We start from the raw sequence: 16,243 nt of genomic DNA on the forward strand, positions 1-16,243 counted from the left end.
AAGAGTGGGAATATAATATGAACAGTGGACTTTGTGACTCTGATGCGACAAAGACTTTAGGTAGCCTATTCTGGAAATAAATAAGATTCTCATTTCAAACATTTTTCAAATGTGTATCAGGCCTTCATGAATCATTTTGATGATTTTTTGAGGCATTAATGCAACAGAGTTAATATTACTCAAATGACCCCCAAAGTCACCCCTTTGCTAAGGATATTCTTCTTCTTGATTATTTCAAACCTGACAACATGGTCTCTAACTTTCATACAGAGAATAACTGATCTCCAAATGCCCTATTATTTTCTTAAAGCAACCTCATTTTGAAGGAACAGAGAAAGAAAAATTAAATAGTGCATTAACATTTCATATCAGTGGAACAGACTTTTTTGTGTGCATTAAATAGTCCTACCCATCTGTGAAAAGGTCTACCTTTTGCTTTTCCCTGTGTTTATAGGTTACATTTTTAAAGGTACTGGTGGAGCCTCTGTATAGCGGATTTGTTCCCTAAAAAAAAAAAAAAAAAAGGTTCAAATAAAAATATGTACATTTTTATTGTTATTTTTAATATCTCTAAATAATTTCATCATATATTACAAATCAGAAAGGAAAGTCAAGCTCAATATGGAAGCCATTTGAAAAATTTTGATTACTTTGATCTTTTATATTTTAACATTTTAAATTTTATACATCTTCATTTTGTTTTGTTATATGCAAAACCAGTTCTATATACACATTCTAAAATTCTTACCCATTTTGGAAATGCACACATTTGTAGATAATAAAACAAGACTGTGGCTGTTTTGTGGCACAGTTTTACCAGTGCTGACAAGAGTATCTAGTTCGTTGCAGACACTCAGTATTTATTGAATGAATAGAATGAACATGGATGTGATCTAAAAGTGAAGTAGAAGATAAAGAGTAGATAATGTGGAACCAGAAAATGGTAGAAGCATGCAAAGATGTGTGATACAGTATCTGCCTTTAAGGAATGTGTTGCTGATCAGAAGAATCCAACAAGGACACAGATAATCTTGCTTTTACAATGACATTAAAACTCAGAAGGGTAAGCAACTACCTGCTTATGGGAATCAGGGAAAGATTCCTGAGACAGCTAACAATTGCTCTGGCTAGTACAAAATCTGGTTGGCTTTTGCTCATTAGAGAGTAACAGTGTGCAAAGCAGAGAGTTGCAAGAGACTGATATGTGGGGACATAAGGTTCATGTAGGAATGCAGATCCCAAGTCAGGTCAGGCAAGATGGTTTTGCCTTGGGTGCAAGGGAGGTTGTGTGCTAAGCCCTTGATAGCTCAGCTGTGTTGTTTGGGTTGTGCCTAACACATAGTAAGTGCTCAATAAATGTTGCCTCTTCTTATTAGTTCTAATTTGTAGCATTCCATTTGGAATTTCCTTTTCTTTTAGGTCCTGGCTTTCCCTGCTTCCCCCACCTGTCATCAGTCATTTCTGACCTTTGGAGACTCCATGTATGTTAGGGTACAACTGTGCTCCACAGGGTTTTCAATGGCTGATTTTTCAGAAGTTGGTGACCAAGCCTTTCTTCCAAGTCACCTCTGCGTGGACTCAAACCTCCAACCTTTCAGTTAGCAGCTGAGTATGTTAACCATTTGCCCCACCTAGGGACTCCTTATGCCCCAGACAAGGTTGTAGGGATATTTTCTCCCAAGGCTTCGATGCTCTTAATGTTTCTAATCCAATTTATGAGTACAAGTCTGAGTATCCCTCTAGCCCTCTAAATTATTAAATTTTATACTTTGGTCTCCTAATCACCATGGATTATAGCTTGGTAGTAATTTATAGGCATAGATTTGAAGAAACATGATTGCATTTGTTTTCTTGCTGCATTCACTCAGCTTTCATAAGAAACAAATTCAATTAAAAGCATTTCCTTTGTTCTCATTGCCCTTGCATTCTCTTCAGTGTCTTCATTATGAGCAGAGAATTAAACCTGCATCCATTTCTATGTTGCTGAGAACCATGACCTGACCTCTGACTGAGTGACATGTTGCCTTTATTTATGTGTCTTTGTCAAGAGATGGTATCTCTGTGAAGAGGGCAAATGGAAAAGAGATTCACTGGCTGATGCTGGATGATGGATGAAGGTCAAGTCACCATATTGTTTCTATTTCTGAAATCAGCTTGGATAATGCTGAGGACACTTCAGTCCTAATTTAATCCAGCCGTTGTAAAAGAACCCCATTGAACTTAATGTGGAGGGCTTAAGAGACTGATGTGTTCTTAACCCAAGGACAGTGAGTTGGAGAGGCCAGGAAATATTTTGCCAACAAAATCATGCATGGAATTCTGTGTAGTTTAAGAGATTAGATGCTTAATTGCTTACAGAAGAAGAAGGGACTCAACTGAAGAGGAAAGATGGAAAATATAAGGGGTAGAGTTTGGTAATGACAAGTGGAGCATTGTCTTAGAGGACTAGATAGCCTTAGTGAACAAAACACTCTGAGAAGAGAAAGCAGGCTCTTAGAAGGGCCAGCTTAGGTCTATGTAGGCCTGAGCACTTGTTTGTAGACTCCATCCCATAGCATGTCAAGCACATTAAAATGCACCTATATCCTACACTAAATATAATTTATATGCAATATAAAGGAGGGGCTTGAGTTGCAATTGCCTGAATAGCAGTATTATTTGTAGACGTTTAATTAAATATTTATTTTTATTTTATAGTTTTCGTTTTGTATTTGGAAGCAACTTCACTTGTTGTTGTTGCTATTGCCATCGAGTCAGCCCCGACTCATAGCGACCCCTCCTTGGGTTTACTCAGATCTAAATTATGTTGTGAGTCCCTTGCAAAGCTAATTATAGGGCCTAAGCGCTGACTGTGGAGGGGTAATGGATGAAGCAGATTCTGCCACAGGATAATATGAAAGTTTAAAGGTAAAAGAAGTGCAAGTACATCTTGCTGGGGGGCAGAAGAGTGTTTCCTGCTCTTCTAAAAGAAATATCCCAGAGAATGAGCTCAAATTGGGTTTTGTTGGTGGGAGGAAGTATGGAAATGTCCAGAACTGCCTCTTGTAGTGCCAGGCAGGTCACAACCTCCCTAAATAGAATTTCCAATAGAGATGCCCACTAGGTTTGGCTCCATTTTGAGAGAACCTGCACTCCATTTTCAGGCAAGGTTAGTTCTTCCCCAATGGTCTGATCAATCACATAGGGTGATAGGCTGATTACCCCAGGAGTCTAAAGGTGCTAATTTAGGCTATGGATTCCACAAATGCAATGGCACATTTTTAGAGCTTGAAAAAGTGGTAATGAGAAAGCTCTTTGCCATGACCCACAGCTCCCTTAATGATTGCCTAACTGCCAAACGCAGACCTTATTTGCTTAGCACAGTACAAAATCAATCCATGACTGCAAGAAATGTCAGGCTGAACATTTTTTGCCTCTAGTTAATGACTTGTCATCCTAGAAAAAAAGTCCAATCAAAGATGAATTTAAATATCTTCCCTTTGTGTTTTCATAAAGATTATGGATGGGGAGGGGGTTATTTTAAAAACGGTAATAACAAGGTAACCTTTCTTTCTTGCTATGATGAAATGTTTCAGAAGGCAAGGACAAAGATCTTTCTCACCCTGAGCACTGTTGTCCAATGGGGGCTGTGGGTCAGGAAACTTGTCAGTTCCTTGCCATCCCTAGAGTCCCCTGGGTTTTGAAGACTGTCAAATTCACTTTTTGAAGAAGGAATAGGGTTTAGATAAAAAATGAATTTAATTGAAGACCCCAAAATGGATGCACTGATCAACCTTTCTTTTTTTTTTCCCAAGGAAGATATATTAGTGAAATTTGAATTGAATTATTTGAATTAAACCTCTTTTGCATCCAAGTGAATAATTATTACCCAGTCATTATCTAGTCAAGAACATCAAACATTCGTTATTCAAAGAACTCAATTTAACAAGGGAATAATATTTTTCATTTATGCTTTTATCTGTTTAATGCATGCTTTTGTCCCATTTTAGATGAAGAAACAGCAAAAATTCAGTATTTGAATTTCAGTCATGTTCTGCATCCTAAGGGAGAACAATTCATGTTTTGGGGAAATTAAGTGTTAATTAAAATGTTATTTTAAAGATATTAATCATTTGTCAGTACTTATGCCTTTATATGAGAACATTAAAATGTGCTGGTTAGTAGATACACATCATATAATTGCTCAAGTGCTTGTCTACAGAACACTTGCTTATTATTTCTAGGAGGGTCAGTCAAAGGCTGTGCCTGGAAGGGTAGGCTGCAATTAGAGTTTCAGCTCTGTCATGCAGGAAAAGTTTGGAAAACCCCTTAACCTCTCAGCCTCAGTTTCCTTGCTTTCAAAATGAGAACATGAAGACTACTTCACAGTAGTGAAGTAGTGAACTATCATTCTAATACCTAATCCATCCTAACATTTTCCCAGTTCTCTCAGAAATGTAATTTTATAGTTGGACTATTCAAATCAAGATCCATACATTGCATTTAGTTGTATCTAAAGGCATTTTTAGGAGCTCTGGTGGCATAGTGCCTAAGGCATTTGACTTCACAGGGCTGGTGGTTGTTAAACTAATTGGTGCTATTGTTTTTTGTGTGTGTGCCAAATTAACCACAGTCTTATGCCTGATTTCTCTTTTGAATGCCAGGCATTCACTGGACAGTTGGTAAGAGTTAAAAATAGTATCTGTGGCCATGGGGTTAGGTGAAGTTGACTGTCTCTGACTTGAGCCTCATTAACATGATTTTCTAAAGTCATCAACCTAACCCTTTAGACTACATTTTACATTGTTAGGGATGGATAAATTATATTCTCATTGCATAGTCACAATTTACCTCACTAAAGGATTTTGCTTAATTATATCATGTACCTCCGTAGACCCATCACCCAGATGCAACACTTATCAAGATTTTGCTACACTTGCTTCAATTATCTCTCTCTCTCTCTCTCTCTCTCTCTCTCTCTCTCTCTCTTTTGGCCAAGGTATTTTAAAACCAGTTATAATCTTCATTTCTTTTCACTCCTATAAACCAAAAAAAACAGAACCAAACTCACTGCCATTGAGTTGATTCTGACTCATAGCAATCCTCATTGGGTTTCCAAGGTGGTAAATCTTTATGGAAGTAGATTGCCCAGTCTTCCTTCCAAGGAGTGTCTAGTGGGTTTGAACCACCAAGCTTCTGGTTAGCAGTCAAATGCCTTAGGCACTATGCCACCAGAGCTCCTTTCACTCCTATATACAGCCCTAAAACATATGGACATTTTTGAACAAAACAATTATACCTCATAAAGTTAATCATAATTCCTTACTATCATTCTAATACCTAATCCATCCTAACATTTTCCCAGTTCTCTCAGAAATGTAATTTTATAGTTGGACTATTCAAATCAAGATCCATACATTGCATTTGGTTGTATCTAAAGGCATTTTTAGGAGCTCTGGTGGTGTAGTGCCTAAGGCATTTGACTGCTAACCAGAAGGCTGGTGGTTCAAACCCACCAGCCACTCCTTGGAAGGAAGGTTGGGCAATCTACTTCCGTAGTGATACTGCCTCAGAAACCCCAGGAGGGGTCGCTACGAGTCGGATCTGACTCAACAGCAGTGAGTTTGGTTTTGGAAAGGCATCTTTAATGGGAAGATAAAGTAGGTAAAGTTTTTCATTGTCCTTTGTCCTGCACAATGTATTTTTATTTGTTTGAAATAGCTACATAAAATATATGCATTCTTTATCAAGATAACTTTTTCAAAAACAGAAAATTCCATTTGCTTTAGGAATCAAAGATAATCACTATAAACTTAGAGGAAAAAAATGTTAACATCAATTTTTCTAGGCAGGTGAACTCAAAGGAACATTATGTCTGTCCATATTTTTCCAATGATACCAATGTTTTTAGAATCAACAATGTAAGATAATTGCTATTAGATAGCTGCACACACCATTAGAGATAGAGAGATGAAATTAAAACCATGAAATTGCTTCTATGAGTCTCTAGAAATGTAATTATCTTTGCGGTGGAAGAGAAACACAGAAAATTGGAATCCTGTTTTGTGTTTGCCTACTGTGAAGAGGAGACACTTAAATTATACCTATGGAGTATATATATTTAAAGATTGATATGTTTTCTTTAGGTAAGTTTAAAATTTATGCGATTCAGAAAAACTAACTGGATGGTATTTAAAAAGTCTTTTTAAGTTTGTTTGTAACCTATTATGAGTAAGGAGTACTTCCTTGGAAATTGGCATGAACTATCATACTACTCATGATTCCATTAGCAGCAACACAACCTGTTTATGGAAATATTTCGATATAGCACCAATGGTTTATCTAATGGGGCCTGAGGGGTCCTCCTAGTGATGAGGAAGTACTGTAATATGTTCCCGTGATGTCCCCATGGAGCTAAATCATGCGTTTCATGAGACTCTCCACCAATTGCCATCGAGTTGGTTCTGACTCGTGGCAACTTCATGTGTTACAGTATAGAACTGCATCCTGTGGCATTTTCATGGCTGTGACTTTTTGGAAGCAGATTGCCAGGTTTTTCTTCCAAAGTGCCTCTGGGTGGCTTTGAACTGCCAACCTGTCAATTGGTAGTTGAGTGTTTAATTGTTTGTGCCATCCAGATACTCCATGAGATTCTCTAAAAAAACCGAACTCACTGCTGTCAAGTCGTATCTGAGTCATAGCAACCCCTGCTTGGATTTCCGAGGTGGTATCTTTATGGAAGTAGATTGCCCAACCTTCCCTTTAGAGGGGTGAAAATCCCGACTCCACTGAGAGACAAATATATGTTATGAAAATCATCTGGACAAAGGTACCTATGTCCGAAAAGCAGGACAAAAGTCAAAACTGTTAAGGACATGGTAAGTGGGGTAGAGAGAAAACAGAACATCCTAACTCTCTTTTGTAGCAGAAGAAATAGCCCCCAATCTCTTCCACAAGCCCTATGCCCTCCTAGCTTTTACATACCGTTTGCCACTTGGCCTTTGATCGTTCTGCCTCAAATTTGGCAACTTCTTTTCGATCATGAAATGACACCAGCAGCTTCCAAATGCACAGTAAGACAATCCCAATGAGAAGAATAGCAAGTGAAACCCCCAACATGATCATGGGGATATTTGGAGGTTTTGGACAATCTGTGAAAACAAAGGAAATTATGTTAAGAAAGTGATACAATTAATATTTTAACATACAGAAACATTTCTCATTAAATTTTCCATTCATATTTCTGCAGTAGATGGCGAATATCAATACTTTTCTGTTTTGCTGATTTTTTTTTTTTTTTTTTTGATGAGTTACTTATTGAAAGATATCCCTGTTGTTAATTGCTGTTGAGTTGATTCTGACTCATGGCAACTCCATATGTGGAACTCCAGAGGAGAACTGCTCCATAGGGAGTCAAGGCTGTGATCCTTCAAAAGCAGATGGCCAGGGCTGTGTCTGATGTGCAGCTGGGTAGCTTTGAATCAGCCATCTTTTGGCTAGTAGTAGAGCGCTTAACTGTTTGAGCTACTCAAGCACCTAATATCTCTACATTTCTTCAAAGCAGAACAAAAGATAAAGGAAGAGTTTGTTGTTGTTTGTTAGGTGCTGTGGAGTCGGCTCCAATTCACCGTGTCCCCGTGTACAACGGAACAAAACACTGCCTGGTTTTGCACCATGTTTAGTTGTGCAAAATAAATGGATATGTACTTAAAATGCTCCCTCAAAAAATACTCAGGATCCAAGAATGACAACTAATGCACATGGGATATTTAAAGGGTCACGGAAAAGACTATATTTAATTGCTGAAAATGGTCTCTTCCTCATACAGGATAAATTAGAAATGGAATGTGTATGCACGTGTGTGTATAATTTGTTTTACATGAATTCTCTTGATTCATAAGCAATGTAGGTTATATTAAAAATGAAATAAAAGCCACTCCCTGAACAGATTAGTATACATCTATTTCGTATATTTTTTATAGACAGAGGAAAATCATGACTTTTAAATATTGTTTTTTTTAACCCTAATGCAGTGCTCTGCTGTTGAGTTGATTTCAACTCCTAGTAACTCCATATGACAAAGCAGAACTGCCTCCTAGGGTTTTCTTGGCTGATTGCTAGGTCTTTCTCCCACTACTCGGTGAGTTGGAACTGCCAACCTTTCAGTTAGCAGGCAAGGTCTAGTGTCCTGGTGAGTTCCTGAGTAGCACTCAGTGTTCATTCCTACTTGACTTAGAGTTAGTGACTTCCATCAAGTCCCTTGGCCTCTCTGAACCCCAGGACCCTCACTCTTAAAACAAAGGTATGGAATGGCAGTGTTCCCTTAGCTTCTCCAGTGATAAGAAGCTGAGATGCTTATGCTTATCAAACTGCTTCCCAGACCCTTCCCCTGGAAATTCTGATTCAGTGGTCTTGGATAGTGCCACAGATTTTTCAATTATTAAAAGTACCCCAGGTGATTCTTATCTTCAGGAAAGTTTGGGAAATTAGATATTCTCTATGGTCCTTTCAACATTCTATGAAATGTTATTTTGACTCTATTGATGGTTTTAATATAATTTTTGCAATTATACAGTGCCTTCCCTCATTGACAGCAGAATGACTAATAATTCTTGAAATATGCCTAGGAGATGATACACTTCTTAATGAAACTTTATAATTAAGCTCTCCTCACATTAAAAAAAAATCCACATAAAAATTATCATTAAATATTTGCATCCCTCTGCAAGAACTGAGGCAAAATCCATGGTATCTGGGGAGGAAATGAATCATGCTTAGTTTGTCCTAACTCTTATTGCTTTTAGCTATTTAATAAGGAAAGTTATACACATAGGAATAGTCATGCTGCTTTCAAGGCAAGGATCTATAGCCAATCTGAATTTGAGCGGGACTAATGATGCCCTAACAGCATGATGCCTGGTCTCACACACTTTTGTTCTTTGGCCAAAGAGCCATGTAAGGAGATTATGCAGAAATAAGAAAGAAGCTAATGAAATAGCTGCTATAGGTATGAGGATCTCAAGACCACATTCTGGCATACCAAATGAACCATGGCTGCCTCTAATAGGTTAGCAACACTCCTGTGAAGAAAGCAGCAGGTTCGTGTGAGTGAGAATGTGTACTGGATCCATCTTTGACTGACAAATGTCTGGGCTGGGGCATAGCAGTTTCCTACTCAAAGCAAGATGAAACTTGCCAAGACCCTGGAGTTAGAATGTGAATCACGGGCGCTCTCCAGTAGGGAATAAAGGAAGAATAGGTGATAGTCCGGCAGTGATAATTATCTTAAGAGTTTAAAGTCATTGGGAATCACATTTTTCAAGAAAAGATTTTGGCTCAACTACCAAAGTATAGGAGCTCTGGTGGTGTAGTGCCTAAGGCACTTGACTGCTAACCAGAAGGTTGGTGGTTCAAACCCCCCAGCCACTCCTTGGAAGGAAGGTTGGACAATCTACTTCTGTAGTGATACTGCCTCAGAAACCCAAGGAGGGGTCACTATGAGTCGGAGAAGACTCAATGGCACATAACAACAAGTACAACAACCAAAGTATATTTTACAGGACAGAAATTTTCACCTTTCATACTCTGCTTGGTATTTCTTGAGATGTTCAGACTGAAGATATATTTCTAAGTAGTATAAAGGACTGTCTCCATCACTGTGTGCAGTGTTGCCTGTTGAGTCCGGGTTAGTGTTACACTGAATTCTTAGGTCCTGAGTACCAGAGGGAGTCCTTGGATGGTGCAAGTGGTTAACATGCTTGGCTGCTAACCAAAAGGTTGGAGGTTCAAGTCGTCCCAGAGGTCCTTCAGAAGAAAGGCCTGGTAATCTATTTCTGAAAAATCAGCTATCAAAAACCCTATGGAGCACAGTTCTACTCTCACACCCATAGGGTTGCCATGAGTCTGAATTGACTCAAAGGCAAGTGAGAGAGTATCAAACAAGACATTGTCCAATCTGGTAACACTAACCCCATGTGGCTCTTGAGCACTTAAATGTTACTTTTCTGAATTAGGTTGTGTTGTAAGTGCAAAATACACATCAATTTTGAAGACTTAATATGAAAAAATATATAAAATATCTCATTAATAATTGTTTATATTTATTAAATTGAAATAATATTTTGGATTGTTGTTGTTGTTGTTATGTGCCGTCAAGTCAAACCCGACTCATAGTGACCCCTTCTTGGGTTTCCGAGGCAGTATCACTATGGAAGTAGGATTGCCCAACCTTATTTTGGATAGGATGGGTTAAATATATTATTAAAATTAATTTTATTTTTTAACATGGTCCCTAGAAAATTTAAACTTACTTATGCAGCTTGTATAATATTTCTAAGGAACTGTGCTGATGTAACATATTATTGGGATTCAGATATTCATTATAACTATACAGCCAGTGGGAGGCAGTATAGCACAGTGGTTAAGAGAATGGGCTCCAAGCCAGACTGCTTGAGCTTTCAACGACTCTGGCACTTAATTGCTCTAAGACCTAAAAAATTATTTAACTTCTCTAGGACTCAGCAACGGGAGCTCTGGTAGCATAGTGGCTAAGACACTTGCCTGCTAACCAGACGGCTGGCGGTTCAAACCCACCAGCCACTCCTCGGAAGGAAGGTTGGGCAATCCTACTTCCGTAGTGATACTGCCTCGGAAACCCAAGGAGGGGTCGCTATGAGTCAGGGCCGACTCGACAGCACATAACAACAACAACAACAGGACTCAGCAATCTACTTCTGTAGTGATACTGCCTCAGAAACCCAAGGAGGGGTCGCTATGAGTCAGGTCCGACTGGGCAGCCCCTAACAACAACAACAACAGGCCTCAGTTAAAGGAACCCTGGTGGCGCAGTGGCTAAGTGCTCAGCTGCTAACCAAAAGGTCTGTAGTGGTTCAAATCCACTAGAGTCTCTGTGGTGGGGAAAAGATCTGGTGATTTGCTTCTATAAAATTATAGCTTAGAAAACCCTATGGGCCTGTTCTACTCTGTCCCCATAAGGTCTCTATGAGATGGAATTAACTTGATGTCACACAACATGCCTCAGTTAATCTACCTGTGAAACAAAAATAATAGTAGTACCTGCTTTATATGATTGTTGAGAATATTACATAAATTCATATATGTAAAACATAGACTAACATGTGGCATTAATAAGGACTTAACAAATGAGAGCTGCTGTTCTTAATTCTTATTATTATTACTATAGGAGCTCTGGTAGCATAGTGCCTAAGACACTTGATTACTAACCAGAAGGCTGGCAGTTCAAATCCACCAGCCACTCCTCGGAAGGAAGGTTGGACAATCTACTTCCGTAATGATACTGCCTTGGCAACCCAAGGAGGGGTCGCTATGAGTCGGGTCTGACTTGACGGCACATAACAACAACAACAACATTATTACTATTGTAACCTATCTTTCCCCTTTTTCTGCCTGCAAGACTTCAAGGATGTGGAACCTCCAAGTTGGAGTCAGTGCTTGGAACATCCTTGTGTGGCCTCCCAGTTAGGAAGGTTCCCCTACTATTATTCCTGGACTCCTAATGCTTCTCTTATTCTCTGAAAGTCCCTTGAGATATGAGAGGAGATAAGCAAAGCTCTAAGTCCACAAGCACCCTGGTGGTGACTCTTCACTTGGTTCCTTTTTTAGTTTCCTTGGATCCTTGGAATCATTAACCACCCCTCATCCTCACCTTTTCTTATTTTGCCTCTTTTCTGCCTTTGCCTCAACTGGCTGCCCTGGATCTTAAAGCTGTGGGAGGGGAGGGCTACAGATTCCTGGAAGACATGCTCCAGGCCCAGGCAGGAATGTTAACTTTTGTTGGAAAAGAGACACACTTGGAGCTGTCACGTGACTCCTATTAAGCCTCAGGGAGGTAATTTTCCCCTCACTCTTCACTAAGACAAAAGCATAAGGATAATAAAAAGCTGTCTGGGCATTTGAGTGTGCTCTGAAGGACTGCCTGTTGATGTGCCACTAATACTGTGTGGCGGAATTAAAACAACAGCTCAGTAACGATGAGGCATTTATAAGCCAAAAGGCATGCTTTACTGTAAAAAAGAAAAAAAAAAAAAAAGTCAAACCAGTTTTTGTTGTTTGAAATGAGTTTTTCAAATAAAATCAATATTATAAGGAACAGCTTTCATTCAAGATAACTTACTAAAGCCATTGCCAGTTACAAACAGCAGGTATAGTTGAAGAACTTGACTATAAAACAGACAATGAGAAGGTAGATTTTTTTTCCTTTTTTTATATTACAAGTAATTGTTCCTTGTATAGCAGGATTCACCTTATGAAACATAAGTAATGTATTTTATATATGCATTTCAAAGAAGTCGATTTACGTGAGATTTTTCAAGAGCAAGTCTACAGAGTCACTCTGCCTACCTAAGCTTCAAGGCCACGTTCACAATCTCGGCCTCTCCCTTGCTCTTGGCTCTGCAGTGTGATATTTTTCTCATGTTTTCTTGGTTGGTTTATAACATTATTTTCGTTACTTTAGTGTTGCTTTAGTTTTCACTGTCCTTGATTTTACACTCTTAAGAGTTATCAGTTTGATACCTTAGTTTCAAATTCAGGATCCAATACTGTATTTTATTAGCCCATTGATACTCAAGCACACACAACAAAACACATCTGTCTTAGAGGCTTGTGGTAGTTCAGTTTGTGTGTCAAGTTGGCTGGGCCTGGTTGAATGGCTGGGCAGCTGGATGTAGTATTCCCCATGATGAGACTGGTAATCAACTCCATGGTGGAATCTACTGTGAGCAGCTGAGTAGCTGCCTTAGGGAATGTGGTCTGCTTCCTGTATATAAACATAAACCTTGGGGAATGATCTCTAGCTTATGACACGCTTAGACCCTGCATGTAGCTGTGTTGTTGTTCCACAGCTTGCCATGCTCTGCTGACCTTGGGACTTACAATGCACTTGAATTAATGGCCTACTGTGTGGTTTGGTAACATCGGGACTGTGCCTTTTTACTTGTCAACCTTGGGCTTGGCAGCCTCAGCAGCCAACAGCTGTCTGAGTGAAGGAAAGCCTCTAGCTTCAGTGGACTGGGAGCTGGAGGCAGAGCTGAAGCCCAAGGCTGAGGGGCTTTCACCCAGCCCCTAGAGCCTGGCACTTTGAACTTGGACTTAAAGCCTCCAAACTGTTTGTGGTATATTCTTGTCAAAGTGTCACTAGGTAACCAGAACAAGGCTGCCTTACTGCTATTGTCTGGACAAAATTTAGGCTGCAAGCTTTTTGGGGCAGGAGAAAGATACTGACAAGATCTGCAGAAGTCTGATTTAATTCAGTGGTCATTTTTCTAGGAAATGTTTAAGAGACACATCATTTAAGGGACAGAAAAAGTGAGACAACTGTGGGTACTGAGAAAGAAGCCAGAGCTGTTAGGGCAGAGATGCTCAAAGGGAAGTCATGAAACCATCTGTATTAGATTCACCTGGGGTAGTTTTTAAAATACAGGGTCCTGGATCACACATCTGATCTACGACTCCCTAGGTGAGTTTGATGCCAACAAAATTTGAGAACTTCTAAATAAAAGTATCTTCACCACTACTTTCTTCTCTGACTAATACAACTTTATCTCTCCTTTTCATTGAATATGATATTGATTTTTATTTGAGTACTTCCCAGATCCCAAGAAGACTCCATGAGGTAACATGGATGAAATGCAGAAGCAATGGACTCCTTTACAGATCACATCCTTCCTCCCTTGTAGATTAATGACATTTCTGATTCAGCGTTACCATGCGATGACCCATCACTATAGTTTATGCCCTGCCACACTTTACATGCATTATCCCACTTAATCTTTGAGTCAACCCTTAAAAGAAAGGACTATTATTTTTTTCCGCTTAAAGAGATAGGAACTCAGGCAAGCATCTTCCAGAACGTCAAACAGTTATTAAATGGTGGAGGATTTGAACCAAGGCTTGCCTGATTTGAAATTCATTCTCTTAAACAATTGTGCTTCTCCCTGGTAGCCTTTCCTAAAGATATTCCTTTCGCTTGTATTTAATTTAATCGGACCACTTGTCTACAATTCATCAGCCAAGATGAATTGATAGGAGATGATGATTGGTGCAAATACAACTCATCTAGTTAGCTGGTCTTATTTAGAGACATTGGAAAATATCAAGCCATTTAACAGGGACCTTTCAGTACTTGAGAAAGTAGAGGTACTCTATCAAAAATTTAGAAATGTCTTTCCTGGCAAGCTACACAAAGTGCCAGTCCAATTGTTTTCTCCTCTCCTGTGTGGTATCACATGCCAATGACAATGGAAAACAAACCACCCACCTTTCTCGTTGATGTTGTGAATGACGGTTTTCCCTTCATTATCTGTAGTTAGTAGGAATGTAATGAGACATTCATTTTCTCCTTGCAAAGAGCAGGAAACAGAACTATCCTTTGAAAAATCTGCAGATAAAGGAGTCATTCACTAGGTTAAAAGAGATTTCAGCAGAGATTTTTTTAAAGCAAAGTAGTATTAAGTTTTAATATGCATATGGGAACGTTCAATATTGCAGAATAGGAATAGAAAAGGCCTAAGATGTTTCCCACAGAGTGATGTTTTAGTTTTTATTCCTGTTCCAGAAGAACAGTTCCAGGTGTGGTCAATCAAGACTGACCATCAAATGCACCTGTCAAACCAATGGGGACAGGATTTCAAAAGACTACAAGTACTTCAAGGGAGGTACCACCAGCTGTCTCAGGAATAGAATGGCCCTGATTGTGGCAACGAAGGGGGTATATATTTGTCTCTGAGAGCATCTGGGAAGATGCCCAGATTACATTTCAGAAAGAGACTTGTTGCCTTTAACTCTTGTGCTCCTCCCTATCTCTTCCACTGCCCTGATCATTTTGTGCTGACCTCCCCTTTATTGTATATTGCCTTTCCCTTTACCCGGGTTAATACATGTCTATCCTTTAGTTAATTTTTGAAAGATATAATCCAGTTTTCCTCAAATCTCTTCCAAATAGAATTTTTTTCTTGTTGAGTTTATTCAAGAGGCAAAAATTGAAAGTCATGACAGAAAGTGGAAATAAAGTAATATGGTCAATCTGAGTGATTAAGTTTATCAGAAATTCTAGTGGTCTAGCTCCTATGCCAAAATTATGTAGCATTTTCCTAATTTACATATATGTTTTCCTTATTTAACAGATCACGAAATAGAGACTCAGCAAGTGATCTTCCAGAATGTCAAACTACTATTAAGTAGTGGAACAAGATTTGAACCAAGGCTTGCCTGATTCAAAATTCCTAACTTACTAAGTTGAAGATTTTTTTAATGATACTGTTATAAACTCTGATTTCCTGAAATCTGTAACTAGAATGATCATTTGTTCTTAACTGAAATTGTAAGACATGTGGTCCAATATGAGTGTGTTATGGCATCAAAGGGTCAGAATTTTAAAATTAAGGCTATCCAACGTAACTTGAATAACATAGCTTGCTAGAACTATAACCTCTTTACTTAGTTTAAATCAAAGATTTCACTAAAACAAAATTTGCATGCGTTTCTCTGATTCTAACAAAGAAAAATAATATCATGCCATAGAAAGAATTATCAAATTGTTGTATTTGCATTTAATTTGTAAAATAAAAAGCTCATGACAGTCTGTGAGAGTGTGTCTTGTATTATCTATGAAAACAGGGACTAGTCAAATATTTAGCAGTATAAATAAGAATTACAATGAAAGATTAAAGTGAACAAACTACTTTTGAACCCATTAAAAACAACAAAAAAGTCCGTTTCCATGGAGTTGATTCTGACAGGAATCCCACATGTTTCAGAGTAGAACTTTGTACCATAGAGTTTTCAATGGAACTTTTCAGAAGTAGATCTCCAGGCCTTCCTACTGGGTGAAGAATGTTTGGAATTCCAATTAGACCTCATTCTCCTTTGGTCATTCCCAAATGTTTATGATCAGCTAATTGACCTAGGAGTTTTGGATATATAGATTCTGGGGATCCACGCCTGGGTATTCTAATTTGAGGGGTCAATGGTAATCATAGGAACTTGTGATTTTGGTGAGCTGTTTAATATTTTTATAAGGTGTTTCTGATTAAGAGGTTCAGGAATCTCTGGAAAATACTTGATTTCTGTATCATTTTTGCATTCTTTGAGATTTGTATTGTTTCATATGTTTGACAGCAACAACACTGGATATATACTTTAGGTCATTTTCAGATGGCCTTCATGACATCCCTTTCTACCCCACCATTCCAGTTAACTAGGATTCATGAAGTTCTTGAGAATA

At 38.6% G+C, this 16,243-nt stretch overlaps 1 protein-coding gene across 1 annotated transcript in view; it reads right to left on the minus strand.

The window, feature by feature from the left end:
* Positions 1-405: 405 nt before the first annotated feature.
* The window catches only part of ITGB6 (integrin subunit beta 6), a 101,730-nt gene continuing 85,892 nt past the window's right edge, over positions 406-16,243 (minus strand). Inside the window, exons 13-15 of the mRNA XM_007941832.2 lie at positions 14,279-14,398; positions 6,964-7,130; positions 406-504 (exon numbers count right to left, since the gene is read on the minus strand). Of these exons, the coding sequence (XP_007940023.1) occupies positions 406-504; positions 6,964-7,130; positions 14,279-14,398 (386 nt within the window). The remainder of the gene's footprint in view (positions 505-6,963; positions 7,131-14,278; positions 14,399-16,243) is intronic.

The sequence above is a fragment of the Orycteropus afer genome, unplaced genomic scaffold (assembly GCF_000298275.1).
Source record: "Orycteropus afer afer isolate SDZICR_OR568_19922 unplaced genomic scaffold, OryAfe1.0 scaffold00084, whole genome shotgun sequence".
Classification (NCBI taxonomy): domain Eukaryota; kingdom Metazoa; phylum Chordata; class Mammalia; order Tubulidentata; family Orycteropodidae; genus Orycteropus; species Orycteropus afer.